Source organism: Odocoileus virginianus, chromosome 17 (assembly GCF_023699985.2).
Source record: "Odocoileus virginianus isolate 20LAN1187 ecotype Illinois chromosome 17, Ovbor_1.2, whole genome shotgun sequence".
NCBI classification, from domain to species: Eukaryota; Metazoa; Chordata; class Mammalia; order Artiodactyla; family Cervidae; genus Odocoileus; species Odocoileus virginianus.
In genome coordinates this window covers 38,700,791-38,715,766 of record NC_069690.1, presented here as the reverse complement: position 1 = coordinate 38,715,766, position 14,976 = coordinate 38,700,791, and the positions used below count along the sequence as shown (strand labels likewise).

The window sequence follows — 14,976 nt, the reverse complement described above, 5'->3', positions numbered from 1 at the left end:
ATTAACCAAGATCGCATATCCATGGCACGCCTAGAACATGGAAGAACTAAAACATTCATTCTTGCAAGTCCCAGGCACTAGGCGGCATCTTTTCCTCTCACCCACGTTTTTCAAAGTCACTCCAGAACAGCCCAGCCCAGAGTCCTGAGAGATGGATTCCCTCTCTCCCTCTTTGGCCCTTCCCCAGCCTCAAAGAAACAGAATGGAGAACAGCAGGAGGGTCGATTCATAGACTTTTATCGACTTTGACTCCAGCAGGTTTCTGCAATGACAATCGAGCCTGTGGAGCACGCATGATTCACTCTGGTAGAGCTGCGGGGCTTGGGAAGGGGTCTGGGAGGCCCGTGGGAGGCAGCAGGGCAGGGGTCAAGGCCAGAGGTGGGCAGCAGCCGAGACTGGACCAGGGGGGCCCCTGGGTTTGGGGAGGACTGTGAGCACTGGAGTGACAAGGGTGCTGAGAGGTGTCGGGAGGAAGGATGTCTGCAGGGAGAGAAGGGCACATCAGCAGTAGCAGGGAAGAGTGGACAGACAGAGGTCACTGTCTCTAGGGATGGAGGGGGTGGGACACAGCGCCGGTGGACGTGGTGGGGGTGGGGAGTCTATAGACATATTTTTGCAGCAGGAACAAGACAGACCGCAGTATAAAAGGGACTGTACAACATCATATATGATACACTGTTTACATATGATACAAGGCTCTTTCCCTCCTTGAGTTTTAAAAAATAAATTTACAATTTCCAAACTTTTGGTAAAAAATATATACACTCTCAGAGCAGGAGCAGCAGCTGCTTTGGCTGGGGCTGCTGCTGCCTCTTCGGAAGGGAAAGAGGTGGTGCCAGAAAGGAGGGTGAGGCTGAGCCAGGAAACCTCACCCCGTAGCTGCCGGGAGTCTTGCACCCTCAGCCCTGGAGGCCCCTGATGGGAGAGGGAGGGGAGACTGAGAGGTAACAGAGCCATCGCCAAGGCCCAGTTTCGCTTTTCCAGTCTCTGCCATTCCCTGCCCCATGTCAGGAGCAGGAGCGGCTGCCTGCCCCAAGTACAGGAGTCCACCCCACCCAGCTCTGATGGGAAGGACCAAGAGGGGAGTCAAGACAGGGAGGAAGGTGAGACCATGTGCTGGCATCCCTGCAGAAGAGCCAAAGGGAGACGATACTCCCTTCTTAGCAATGAGACACCCGAAAACCAGGAGGATGGGCAGAAATCAACCCTGACTCCTGCCGTCACGTCTCACCCCACTGCAATGTGGAGGGAGGGTCCTGTAGGCAGCTTAGACCTGTGTTTCCCTGAGCATCTTTTACCCTCTCATCAGAGCCCACCCAGGGAACTTTAAGAGGCCTGAGTCGGGGACCTGTAAGGGCTGATAGTAACCCTCCTGTCTGCTGCTGTTCCCTGCCCTCCAGAGCAGCTTCACCCACAAGCCTGTGTGTGCAGGGCAGGGGAGGAGCTGGGCAAGGAGTGGTGGGGGTGGGGAAAGCACCCTGCACCATCCCAGGAGCAGAGCAGACAAGGGTAGCACCAAACAGAAGGACCCCCTCCCCAGTAACACAGCGCCTTCCCTCAAATGCCAGATGCAGTGCCGCTCCTTCAAAAGGGCCACACGCGCGCACGCAAACATACACAGGCACGCAGGCACGCACGCACGCACGCACGCAGACAGACACAAGGGCGATATAATATCTGGGGGTGCATCTAGGGGTCCCAGCCCTCACCAGGAAGAAGTCAGGCAGAAACCAGGCAGGTGGTGGAGAGGAAGGCTGCCAATCCCTCCCACAGCTCTGCTCTGTGAGACGAGATGGGGCGAGCGGTGGGCAAAGCCTTCCTGCCTGCTTGGGTAGAGGAGATGGGAAACTCCATCTCCGGAACAGACCTGGATGGGAGGGGCCAGGGAAGGAGCTCTCTGCCCACTGCTTCCCCTGGGAGGGCAGGAACCAGCAGAGGGTGGCTTGGGCTTGAAGGAGCATGGGGGAAAGGACTTCAGCAGGAAGAACAGGCTTATGAGTCCAGGGCTCAGTCACCCAACTCCTTCCCGTGGGGCAGGAAGCGGCTCCAGAAGAAAGCTGTCAGATGTGGGCAGGGAATCGTGCAAAGTGCTTGAGTGCCAGGTGCCCAAGGACCCTGGTGAGGGGCCGACCAGAACCTCAGTTCTCACTGACTGTTGGCCTCCAGCTTGTAGGAGAGCTCGAAGAGGAGGTTCTGGTTGTCAATGACCTGGAACTGGCGCACGTAGGCCTTGGTCTGCAGGTGATGTGGGGAGGCCTCCATATCAAGGCCTGGGGATGCAAGGACAGGGAGGGAGGCAGTCAGGGTGCCCTTCTTCCCCTGCACACAACCAGCCAGAGGGAAGGAAGGGTGAAAACTGGGATGGCTGGTGGGCAGGAGGGCCCCCGGGAAGGCCGAGGAGAGAATGGAGAAATGAGATGTTTAAGGAAATAAACACTGGAGTGGGGGAGTCTCCAAGAAACCCTCCTGCTCTGTCAAACCTCCACTTGTAACGCCCTCAAAACCCCAAGTACTCACAAAGGGGCCGGCTCCGGTATTTGCGGACTGTTCTCACTTTCTCGGCCACTGAATGCTGGGAGATGACAAGAACTGAGTCCCGAAAAGGGCCCAGAAAGGTGCTCCCCTCCCAAGGCTCCCCCTTCTCCACTGGACCAAAGAAGGGGTGTGACAGGGGGCCAGGTTAGGGAGAGGCAGAGTTGCCCCCACCCCAATTTTGCCATCCGTGGGCAGGTTGCCACAGTGACACCACCACAGAGACAGTCAGGAGTCTGCCAGGCAAGCTGGGCACCATGAGGAAAGGTGCTGTCTTCAGGGGTGTGTGTGCCAAGAGCAGGGGAGGGTACCAGCCACCCCACTTATGGGACTGGGGTTGGCAGTGTCACTCACCAGCTTCTCAATGTTCACCAAGCCATCTACCAGGGTCTTACTTCCCTCATGCAGGAAAGTCAGGTCTAGGGATGGGGAGAGAAGCAAAGAGGTAAGAGGGGGAGATCCACTTTTCCTGGAAGAGACCCGAGGAGACCTGTAAAAATGGTTCGCTGTTCATTTGACCCCAGAAAATCATGCAAATCAAGAGGTTCAAATCTTTGTGTTCACTTTAAGAACACTCGTGAAACTGCCCAGGCCATTAAGGGGACTGCATATCCAAAAAGCCACCAAGTATCTGAAGGATGTCACTTTACAGAAGCAACGCGTGCCATCCCGTCATTACAGTGGTGGAGCTGGCAACCAAACAGTGGGGCTAGACTCAGGGCTGGTGGACCAAAGAGTGCTGAATTTTTACTGCACATGCTCAAAAATGCAGAGAATAATGCTGAACTTAAGGGCAGAGAGGTAGATACCCTGGTCACTGAGCACATCCCAGTGAACAAAGCCCCCAAGATGCTGGCGGGTCTTACAGAGCTCATGGTCAGATCAACCTATACGTGAGTCCTCCCTGCCACATGGAGATGATCCTTACTGAAAAAGAACAGACTGTTCCTGAACCAGAGAGGAGGCTGCACAGAAGAAAAAGATATCCCAGAAGAAACTGAAGAAATAAACACTTATGGCTGGAGAATAGATGCCACACACACACACACAAATGCAAATAAAAGTTACAAAAAAGGGAGAGGAGGTCCAAAGGGCCCTTCCCCTCCCCCAAACCACATTCAACCTGGGGGCTTCTCTCTTTGTAGCCACACACAGAGCTGAATTGAGAGGGGATTGAGGGTCTGAACGGGGCATGGAAAGTGTGGAGAGGAACATAGCTTGGAAGCGACTCTCACCTTTGAGGATCAGAGGCACAAAAGGAATCACAGGAGGTTTCATCTTGGAGATCACTTCCCGGTAGCTTTTGTGGTTCCTGCAGGGGTCCTAGGGTTCCACAGCAGAGGGAGAAAGTGAAAATAGGCCCAGTATACCCCAAAGTTGTCCCCCTCCCCCTTCCCTAGCCCCTTCCCTACAAATATCTCCAAACAGACAGAGGTGTGCTTGGGTGTCTAAGTGGGGACTTCATGGCTGTATCCTCTTCCCTGGGGAAAACAAAGCCACAATCCCCCCAGCTTCCCTCCCAGCGTGGTGGGCTGGAGGAGGGGGGTCGGGAGTGGGGCTCCCAGACATTAAAAACCTTGAAAGGGAAGCTTGAGGTGAAAGGTTTGTGGGCACTGAGTCTCTGGGGTGCCAGTCCAGCGGCAGATAAAAGAGCCAAACCCACTCACTGTCAGGTTCTCAAATTTGCGGAACAAGTTCTTGAATTTCCCTGGCAGCTTCTGCAGGTTGAAGGAAAGAGATGTCAGATTCTGGAGCTCCTTGGGTTTCATGGGTCCTCCTGACTAATCCCCAGGTGTTAGAGGGGGAAGGGCAGGAGTGCCGGGCAGGGGGCTGGGAAGCCTAGAGGGTGGGAAAGGAGACCCAGCCTTGGGCTAGGTCTGGGGCGCTGGCAGCGGCCCAGAGGAATGATCTCTTCTGGCGAAATGGAGGCCACTGCTGATGCCTGAGCCACGCACAAAGCCTCCCTGGGTGCGGACTGAAATCCCAGAGCCCATTCTGCTTCCTGGGCCGGGCTCCCTGCCCCCCAACCACCACTCCGCGGTCAGGCGCGAATCCACCTTCATTGATTTGCACAGCTACCCGGCCCTTCAGCCCTGCCCGGTGCCCCGGAGCTGTATTCGCCAGAAGAGGGCGCCTCCTTCCAATCCTCACAAAAGCTCCCCAGAAGCGAGCAGCCACCCCGGGAGAGATCTCTGGGGTGAGCCCAGGGATGTCAAGACTGTGCGTGCAGGCCAAGATCCCCGAGGTGAACCGGCCCACGTGGGAGGCGAGGAGGCGGTCACCTCACCTCCCAGGTGAGCCTCAGGCGGCTGACGGCGGCGTTGTCCAGCCCCATGACAACGGCGTAGAAGGACAGCAGATCCTGGTTCTGCTTGCAGCTGCGGGGGCGGGAGGCGGGGTCAGCGGGCGGGGAGGCGGGGTCAGTGAGGGGCGGGCGGGGTCAGTGAGGGGCGGGAGGGAGGCCAGGGCCCCCCCTCCGCGGCCGGCCGCACTCACATGGCCGCGATCTTGATGAACTTCTTGAGCAGCTGCGCGCGCTTGCCCGGGGCCTCGCAGAGCAGCACCTCGGTGGCCACCCAGTGGGTGACCTCGCTGCAGCGCTGCAGCAGCAGCTCGAGGTTGGCCGTCTCCCGGCGGCCGCGCTCCCCGTGGAACACGTAGTCCACGAACTCCAACTGCAGCCGCGGCGGCAGAAGGGCCGCCAGGGCGTGGGATGGAGGCGGGGGGCGGGAGATGACAGTGGGAGGCGGGGAGCCAGGACAGGCAGGAGGGCGGGGGCGGGAGGGGTGGAAAATAGAAAAAGCGGGGACAGGACAGGATGCAACGGGGGGAGGCGGGGAGGGGAAACAACCAACATTAATAATACTCTACCATCTACTGAAAGCTTACACGCTGCCAGGCGCTTGAACCATCTGATCGACATTACTGTCTCTGCCTTTTCTTTAATAGTGAATATTTTACAAATGCTAACTGTGGGTCAGGTTCTGTATAAGCGCCACTTGGATCCTGAACCACCCTGATGGGGGGCGGGGGATGGTCCTCTCTCTTCGCTTTTTCTTATTCCCCAGATACGGGGACAAAGGCTTAGAGACGTTCTGGCGGCAAACTGCCCCAAGGCATGCTGCAAGGGCGCGGAGCGTCCTAACCAGAACTTTCAGCCCAGAGCGCTGCCTCTCTGCAGGCCCCCAGCCCAGCTGCAGCCTCAGTCCCCACCTCGTGCACACAGCGGAACAGTTCCCAGTGGAAAGCGGTAAGGTGGTTGGCCACGTCCTCAGGCTCCCCACGATGGATCTCCGTGTCTCCAGGGGAGACCTGGATCTCCTCAGGAAGGGGCACCTGGTGGGGCAGGCAGGGGCACAGGGGCTGGGCTTGTGAATTTCTGGCCCAGCCCCTCTCAGCCTCTGCTACCAGCCAAGAGTTATGAAGGAGTTCTTACCAGGGCCTCAAAGCTGTCTCGGGTGCAAGCAAACAGGTGGCTGTTGATGCCCAGTGTGGTGAAGACACAGTCTTCAGTTGGCTGGAGAAGGACCTTCTCTGCAGGAGAATGAGCTGCTTTGCCTCAGCATCGACCCCTGCACCCTCGCATCCCCCAGCCACTGCCCCATCCCGATGCTCCCAACCCTGCACAGATGTACTCTAGGCTAACGGGACTTGTCATCACTGGCCTATGCTGTATTTAAACAACAGTTTTCAAAAAATGGATTGTCTTGCATTTACAACCTCCTTTTGACTCCCAACATTCTTTTTAGCTCTTCTCTTATTCTATCATCCCAGTGACACTGAGAAAACAGGATTTTTTTTTTATGTCTTAGAGGAAAATAAGGCTATAACTACACTGCAGGGATTTTTGCCTTCCTACAGGGATTGGAGGTCCATCCTGTGTCTTTGGTCTCAAAAATGTAGCATCCTTAGATGCTTGAGGAGGTTAGAGGACCAGATCCCTAGGTGAGTAAGAGGCAAGCACCCAGAGCAGCATCCAAGTGTCCTGGACCAATGTGTCCCCTTTAATATGCATAGACGTCACCTGGGGATCTTGTTAAAATGCACATTCTGACTGCAGATCTGGGGTGGGGGTGGAGATACTTTTTAGCAAGCTCCCAGGTGATGCTCCTGTGGCTGGTCCTAGGACCACACTTAGAGTAGCAGCCAGGGCCTAGAATTCAGCTGTTACTTCTGCCCCAGGGCACTGGGTTTGTGAGTTTCTCTTCTTGTCCCACCACTCCCCCACTCCAGCCCAGCTCTTTCTGACCCTCACCTCCTGAGGAGGCCACAGCAACCAGGATGAGGGAATCCTCACGCCCCGCAGGCTCCTCTGAGTACTGCAACTTCTCGGTCACAGAGCCCAGAATGTCCTGCACAGATGCTGAGAGGCGGCTGCGTATGGTCACGTAAGAGTGATCAGGCATGTAGACCCGGCAGAAGACTAAACAGAGACCGGAAGGTGGCTTTTCACCAGTGGGCAGAATGGCAGCATCAGCACAGCCCCCTGCTGAGCACCTCTGTTCCCCACCCCACTGCAATCTGAAATGAGTTGGCCTCCAAAAAAGATGCTGTGAAAAGGACTGGTTCTGAGACAGAAGGAAACCCCATAGAGGGCGCCCGCGGTCCGGAGACCCCTCAGAGCCCCCAGAACACTCACTCTCATCGGAACCCCGGAAAGCCACGCGGGTCTGCAGACAGGAGTCTATCCGACGGAAGTGGCGGAAGAGTGGCTTCACCTGCTTGCTGGGCGGCTGGCTCTCCTCTGGGATCCTGGTGTCGACACCGCTGGGCATCAGAGAGCCTGGCCAGGCATCTTGCATGCCAGGCAGGCAGCATCAAGCAGGGACGTCAGAATTGGGTCAAGGGTACCCCAGTATCAGGTTCAGAGAGTGGTGAAGGAGGTCAGAAGACAGGACCATGGCCAGCATGGGACAGCTGTCCGAATGACCGAATCTAATGCCACCTCCTCCCTGAATTCTTCTCTATCCACCCCACCCACCAGCAGAGGTCACCTTTTTGTCTCAATGGCTGTAGGACATTGGGCTAGTATGTGTTTACCTTCGTGTCTTATCTCTTCTACAAGATTGAGAGCTGACTGAATTTTATTTTCAACCTCCAGGCCTAGCACGCTGCCTGCTACATGGTAGGTGTAGGTCATCAGCTGTTTGCTGAATTTTACCGACAAAAACTTCACAGTCTGGGAGGGAGACAGACTTGCGTACAGCTACTTCTCACATCAGACAGGAGGTGTTAGATGATATAATAAAGGCACAAGAAGAGTTTTGTTGGTACAGGGAGGGAGGGGGGACAGCTATCACCAAAAGATGCTTTCACTGAGAAGATGGTATTTGGCCTGGACCTTGAAGGACAACAGGAAGGGAAGGGGGTGGGAGGAAGGCACTCTGGGGTGGACCATATAAGTGATGGCAGGAAGTTGAGAACACACAGGTGTTCGTGGAATTGGTGGGTATATAGGGAGTGTCATGGGTAAGGGGTGATGAGGGAGATGGGAAGGATCAGCAGAAGGCAGACAGAGAGGGGCTAGGATGCTGGGGTGGAGGGCATGGATATTTTGCTAACAGAAGCACAAGGTTGTCAAGTTTGAAAAATCTCTGTGGCACCAGCATAAGAAAGACACAACCATAAGCTAAAGCCCTGGATCAGAGGTTGCAGCCATAATCCAGGTGAAAGATACTGAAGCCTCAATGAGGGTTATGACAGTGGGATGGAGAAACTGAAAGAGCTGGAAAGATGGACAGATGGACACCGTGGTGTCTTGAAGTCAGCTCACAATGGCTTATGAAGGCAGACTGTTAAATTTTGGAGAATTTTGCCAACTGGTTTTAAACACAGCCATTAAAAAATTAATTATAATAGATAATTATATATAAATAGATATATGTTTTATAAACTTATAGCCAAATTATTATAATACAAAAAAAAGTCATTTCCTAATTGTTTCACTACATTCTTCTCTGTGCTCTTCAGGTTGTGATGATACTACACAATGACCTGCTACTGCACACCTCTTCCCAACTTCACATTCAATGACATCCATTGGGAGCTTGAAATCAACCATGGTGAGAGAATTTACACCATGGGAATCAGCAAAAGCTACAAGTCAGGGCTCTTCTTCCTGAAGTGCTGGCTGTTCAATATTTATCAGTACACCCCTGGACTGACAAATAAGTGGAGGGGAGAATGGACCCCCAAAATGACTGGAGACAATGCTCTGTGCTCCTCTCCAGTAAGAGAAAGGGACTGAAATCAAGGCATCTTGGAGTCCAAAGGCCAGAGGCACCCAGCCCTCTAATTGAGGAACAAGGGGGACTTCTTTCTTGGCCCCTCCCCAAGCCCATTCCCCTCACTTTAGCTCCACTGTTTCCACAAGCTGGTGCAGCCGCAGTGTGTCCTCTCGGAGGTCCTGGTAAAGGGACTCATCCTTCATAATCAGCAGGTACAGCTCCTGCAGAGACAAGGAGAAAGAAGGTGAGGGCAGGGGTCTCATCCCAGCATCACTCTCTGCAAGGGCAGGGCCAGGCCTCCATGACTTCAAGCACAGAAGAACTGTATAAGCTAGGACTTGCTGGCCTCTTTTTTTCCAGGTACCCAGATTGAGAACTATGGCTCCTTCAAAAGGGCCCCTTCCAGAACAAACAGCCTGGTCACCCACCTTCTCATCCCAGGCCCACCTTGATGATGCGGCCAGCCCCCTCTTCCTCCTGCAGCAGCCCCTGGTAGGTGTCCAAGAAATGAAGGAGCATGGCTAGACAGGCCTGCTTCCGGCCCACCCCCTCGGGGCCTTCCATGCCTCCTGCCCAAACAAAGCTGACCCCTAAGTTAAGAAAAAGCCCTGGCAGGCAGACTTGAGGACACTGGGAAGGTGTATGGGAGGCAAGGCTTTGCAATGGGAGGCAAGGCCACCCCTAAAAATGCCCTAGGTTTGGGGCCAGAGAGAAAGGGGCTCTGAAGTTCCCTGGAACCAAGACCCATGCCCCAGCCCAGGTTTTTGCCAGAGTAGGTAGGGATGGCACCCACTCAACCACATGCAGCTCTTGCTTGTTTGAATTTCACTTGAAGAAATTCGCTAGAAGCTACTCTGCCTGGACCCACCTGATCAGCCCACAGCGCTGAGCTGACAGCAGGCTGCTAAAGGCCGATGGTGCTAACCACAAACCTGACCATCTCTCCGTGTAAGGCCTGGTGTTTCAAAGAGAACCTATGATATTCTACTCACTGGCCTGCCATTTACAATTAGGTCCTAGAATAACTCGTTGAGAGGCCCTATGAATAGCCCAGTCAGCGACTTGTCTCTAGTGACCCTATGAAAGCACCGCTGTGACCTGATGTTTACATCAGACCCTGTAATAACTCTCTGGGCAACCGGATGTTTAGAGCAATAATTCAGTGGGGAGAGAGGCACTCTTAATAGAATAATAACACCTTACATCTATACCGGGCTCTGCAGTCTCCAAGCAGTCCTACCTCTGCTCCCAGAATGGTCTCCACAGCAGCCCCAGGAGCAGGTACTGTTTAGCCCCGTTTTACAGAAGGGGAAACTGAGGCCCCAGGAGGTCAGGTGATCTGCCCGGGGTCACACAGTTGGTGAGTGAAGAACCTGGGGTTGAAACCCATGTGTGTTTTCTTAGGAAGAGCTTAGCCCCTCACATCCCATGGCATGTGGGATGCAGGGAGTGGCTCCCTCCTGACCTCCCATTTCGCAAGCTCCACAAAAGGATATTACTGGTGCAGCTCCTGAAGAAATTTCTCCGTGGGAAGGAAGAGCGAATGAGTGAGGACGATGTCATCCAGCAGGGTATCTGTAAGAGCAGTCACCACCACTGATGTCAGGAGGGCACCTCCAGGACCTGGTTGGAGGCTCACCACTCCCCCTCTCTTGCCTCCAGGGCAAATTCTCTTTAGCCGGGCTGGAGCCTCAGACACCTGCCCGGTCATGCTCTGCACATGCCCCACCATACATACACACACACACACACACACACACACGTGAAGGTTCTGGGCAGCCGCTGCGGGGGTGGGGTTGGCAGCTGCCAAGGCAGCTGGAGGGAAGGAGGGGGCGCCTTCCAATGGCCACGCCCACTTCTCTCCAGTGTGCGTGGGTAGCGGGTCACTTAATACGCCAAGCTTGAGATCTGTCCGGGGGAAAAAGAGAGGTAGCCTCTAGAAGTGTCTCTAGGCCAAGAGAACCTCTAAGCACAGAGGTAGGGTCAGCGGAGGCGTGTGTGTGTGTGTGTGTGTGTGTGTGTGTGTGTGTGTGTGAGTGTGTGTGTGTGTTCCTCCTCTCCTCCCCACTCCCTACCTAAGAGTTTTGAGTTCCAACTAGGCAGGTGAGAACCAGCCCCATTAAAAGGGAAAGGGACGACTGCCATCTCTTTGATCCCAAAGCCTTTAAATAGAAAGCTTGTGTCCTCCAGCTGCCCAGGGATGGAAGAGTTAATGATGCAAGGGTGGAGGGGAGTGGCTCCTCACACCACCCTTTTTCCCCTCCACACCTCCATCTGGGCCTGGCTCAGCCAGTCAGCCAGGTACAAGGTCGCCCTGACTTGCAGCCAGCCCTGGGGTGGGGTAGGGCATCCTGGCACACACAGACAGGCAGGGCCCGGGGAGGGAGCCAGGTGTCCTCACCAGAACAGGTTAGGGCCAGGTCCCCAGGCACTGCCCCAAGGCTTCTGATGGCCCTTGGGTCACCATCCCCTGGCCTCCAATTCTAGCCATGAAAGTGGAGCGGGTGAATCAACATGAGATCCTCAACTTCAATGATTTCATTTCACAAATGAGAAACCAAGGCCCAGAGCTGAGAGGAACTTGCTTGGAGCTGGAGTAAGAACCCTGACTCCTGAGATTCTGTTCTTTTCTCACTGTGCTTGAGGCAAGCAGAATGTCAGAGTGAAGTACAGTGGGCAGCGGGGGGCTGCTTTGGCTTGTTTGGGGTAGCTTTTGTAAGTCTCCTCCGCCCACACGCCCTGGGAGGGAACTGAGATGGCTTAAGAATATTAGTTATATTGGAGAATATCAGAGTGGCAGGTTAAGCTTGATTCTCATCTATTCTGGGACTGCTTTGGGGTTTCCCCGGACCAGTTACTCTGGAGATCCAGCCTGCCAGTCCAGGTAATACAGTGACAGTCAGTTCAAGAGTCCTTCCCCAGGGGACAATGAGCAGCGTCTGTGGCACTAGGCCCTGGCAAAAGTGGAAAGACAGTTTCTCCCTTTTTCTCTCTGCCCAGTCTTTAAAGTGAGTCAGAGAGCCCCCCAGCCCTGATCCTCAGCCCCAGGGAGGGGGATGAGGACTAGGGATGCCCCCAAACCTTCCCTCCATTCTTTATCTCACAGGAAAGCTAAACAGAACCAACAAAGGAAGAGGCCCATGGGGCAGAGTGGGGGAGATGCTGCCATAGGGGCTACAGCTTGGTGTCTGTCTCTTCCTAGGCAGGCTCTGGTCCAATGCACAGCCTCCCCAGGGAATGTGTCATAGAGACACAGTGTGTGTGGTGTAGGCGGGAAGTTATGGTTAAGAGAGCTGTGTGTGTCTGATATTTTTCTAATTAAATCCAAAAGGTGTCAGCTCCCCAAGGCAACTGTAACCTGAGCCAAGGAGAGTACCTGGGTCTTGAGAAAAATCTAGGGGAGTGGAGCCCCATTCCGCACACCTGGGTTAGGGCTCCCTGCAAAGGTCTAGGAGCAAAGTGTGAAACCCCTATCCGTAGGCCCTCAGCCTGGGCTCCCAATCCTCAGACCCCACTGGGTGTTAGTGAAATGCTGACAACTAGCCCTGAAAACCCTTGGATCTTTTACTTCAGAGCTGCTAACCAGCAATCTGGGGCCTCAGTTTCCTCAAGATCTCCTTAGCAGGGGTGCTTGTGGGGAGTGGCAAAATAGCTTCATCATTTAGGGAATAAGCCTCTCAGGGTGTGGTTATTTTTAAAGAGGCCCTGTGCTGAGGCCTGCCACCGGAAGGGTGGGAGCTGGAGAGGTTCAGACCCCCCTGGATGCTGCAGGGCCTGAGGTCTGCCCAGCCACCAGACACCTTCTGAATCCACCCCCAACTAGAATGCCTCCCTCCACACCCTCCCCCTCCCCAAGCTGCTAGGGACAATGCATCCCTTTGCCAGGGCCTAAAGGCAGCTCAGGCCGCCATGTGCCTGTCTGGCCCTGCCCCGCCAAGTGGGCCAGCCCTCTGCTCTGGGCCTTCTAAAGAGAACCGGGGACTCCTCGAAGGTCTTTCAGGGCTTGGCCACCTCTAGAGGGCTGCACTGACCAGTCTGGGCAGCTTCCATCTTAGTGGGTCAAGCTCGAATTCTCAGCCACAGAAGGAGGTAGTCAACACCGGGGACCCATAGGGTCTGGATGAAATGTCCAGGGGAGAGGAAGGGAGCTCAATGAGGGAAAGGGGTTCAGCTTCTTCTCCAGGCGTGGGTGAGGCTGCTACGCGGAGGAAGGTGGCACTGCCACTTCTCTGCTGCAGAAAGCTCTGTCCCTCCGGTAGGCCCCTACGCCACTTCAGCTGACCACTCAACCCCACACCGAGGCTCCCGCACGGCGCCACCCTCACCGTCCAAGGGCAAGCAAGAGGACCGGGGCGGGGGAGGGGGCAAACCCTACTCCGGGATGGATGAGCCAGCCCACTCCTTACCTGAAGCGGCGCTGTCCCTGGTGGCCCCTCCGGCCAGCCGCTCCAGAACCCAGTTCAGAAGATGCTCCGGCCGCTCGGGGGCGCCCAGAGGGGCCCAGGGTGGAGGAGTCAGAGGCTCGCCGGGGGACAGCTCGTCTGAGGAGTATGAGGAAGGGGAGCGCAGGGGTCCCCCTCCCCCGAGCGGCCCGGGCCCCGGCACCTCCTCCAGCTGCAGCCAACAGGGCCCCCCGCTGCCGAGCTCTTCCGCGACCCCCGCCGGCTCTCCCCCGTCCTCTTCTGGGGGCGGCTCCAGCCCCGGCTCGGCGGGGGGCTCCCGGAGGAAAGCTGGGAGCAGCAGGCGAGACACGCTCTGACGCCGCTGCAGCGGCCGCGGTCCCCCGGCTGGACCGCCGCCCCCGCCAGGTCCCCCACCCACTCCAGGCCCGCCGCAGCTCCCCGGACCCCCGCCGGGACCTCCCGCCACCGTTCGCCCCGCCAGCTGCGACGTCTGCTTCTTCAGAAATTTCTCCAGCGGCTTCATACCACCCCCCCCCGCCCCTCTCCTCGGGGCCGCCGGGGGACCCAGGTGTCCCAGGCACGGGCGGGGGGGGCAGGGACACGATGCTCAGAGCCGGAGGGACAGAGCTGAGGGCCGTGCCAGGCTCCGGACTGGGGGCCAGAGGTGCCCGAGGCTCGCTGGCCGGAGTCCAGTGGTCAGTGATCGGGGGAGGTGCCAGAGGGAAGGAGTACCGGCTCTCAGTGGCCCCCCATGCCGGCTGCAGCGCACGCGGCCCGAAGGGTGGGCAGCCTGCGGGGCCGGTGCCCAAAGGCTCTGCGCTCCTGGGCCGGGCTGCGGCGGCAGAGGCAGCGGGCGGAGCGCAAGGCTGAGAGGACGCGGCGGCGGCAGCGGCGGCTGCGCTCCTGGCCGGGGGGAAGGTGGCAGAACTGAGACCGCGCCCCCTCCTCCAGTCCCCGCCCAGTCCCCGCCCCTACCCTTCATGGGCCCGCCCACCTGGGCCGCGCGAGGCTTGAACTTGGGCGATGGGGCTGACCGTGAGGAAAACAGTAAGGGGCTGAAGGGGATTGGGTTCCGAGTAAACGCAGACATTAAAGGCAAGGGCGAGGGAGTCATTTGCCAGTGGAGAGGGAGCTTCCTGGCTCGAGGCTTACGGGGACTCTTGCAAAAAATCAGGCTGCACACCTTGATGGACCTGCCTGTATTCAAGTGAGGCCTACAAAAATTGCTGATTGAGTGTCCATCACTCTCGATCTCGATTGTGCGCTCTGTTGCCATACTCAGTGGAGGATGTGGTCTTTATCTTCTTTCTGTAAAAAGGGCTGGGTAGGCCTCGAGTGAACTGGCATTGGAATGGGGGAGGGGGGCAGGGGGGCACTATCCATCTGCCCTTTCTGGTAGGGCACAATAGATGGTGAGGGCCTGGCCTGTGAGAGGCAGGTACTGGCAGGCAGGCAGGAGCCAAGCAGAGAGCAGCAGGTTGTGGCAGGTCTAATTAGGGTGAGGAGAAGAGATGGTAGGCAGAGGGAGAACGAGGCCAGGAGCACAAGGGCACTCTCACCTACTGGCAGCAGGAGGAAGCAGAGTCCTGGAGATGGGTGTCAAGCTCTAGAACTGCCAACCAACACCATCAGGCATAGAGAGACACTCTAGAGGTGGCATAGCCATGGAGTGGTTACGGAACATGCACTCCAGATGATCCTTATTTCTGATGCCTATGCCCAAAGCATTCTGTCGCTAAGGATAGACTGTCCCAGGGAGAGGCGGGTATGGAGACACGCTCCGTGTAAGCACGTCAAGGTTAAAGTACCAAGGT

General features: G+C 56.3%; 1 protein-coding gene across 2 annotated transcripts; it reads right to left on the bottom strand.

The window, feature by feature from the left end:
* Positions 1–220: 220 nt before the first annotated feature.
* RAPGEFL1 (Rap guanine nucleotide exchange factor like 1) lies at positions 221–14,074 on the bottom strand. 2 transcript variants are annotated; one of them, XM_020890092.2, is made up of 15 exons: positions 13,166–14,074; positions 10,256–10,334; positions 9,207–9,342; positions 8,883–8,980; positions 7,172–7,284; positions 6,788–6,955; positions 5,969–6,081; positions 5,746–5,868; positions 5,029–5,207; positions 4,820–4,910; positions 4,200–4,250; positions 3,768–3,855; positions 2,887–2,951; positions 2,518–2,572; positions 221–2,270 (listed from the first exon to the last, which is right to left on the bottom strand). In XM_020890092.2, the coding sequence occupies exons 1-15, from the start codon at positions 13,683–13,685 to the stop codon at positions 2,146–2,148; spliced, it is 2,004 nt and encodes a 667-aa protein (XP_020745751.1). In that variant the 5' UTR covers positions 13,686–14,074; the 3' UTR covers positions 221–2,145. The 2 variants fall into 2 exon arrangements, with proteins under 2 accessions (XP_020745751.1, XP_020745752.1); XM_020890093.2 differs by having other exon boundaries at positions 5,969–6,066.
* Between the last annotated feature and the right edge of the window lie 902 nt (positions 14,075–14,976).

What these genes read in the sequence shown, in the direction of transcription:
- RAPGEFL1 (XM_020890092.2), bottom strand. Translation starts at nt 13,685, where the DNA reads ATGAAGCCGCTGGAGAAATTTCTGAAGAAGCAGACGTCGCAGCTGGCG. An exon ending in GTGGAAACAGTGGAGCTAAA is followed by an intron (nt 7,285 to 8,882) that starts GTGAGGGGAATG and finishes TGTCGACACCAG; the next exon opens with GATCCCAGAGGAGAGCCAGC. An exon ending in TGGTGAACATTGAGAAGCTG is followed by an intron (nt 2,573 to 2,886) that starts GTGAGTGACACT and finishes GTCATCTCCCAG; the next exon opens with CATTCAGTGGCCGAGAAAGT.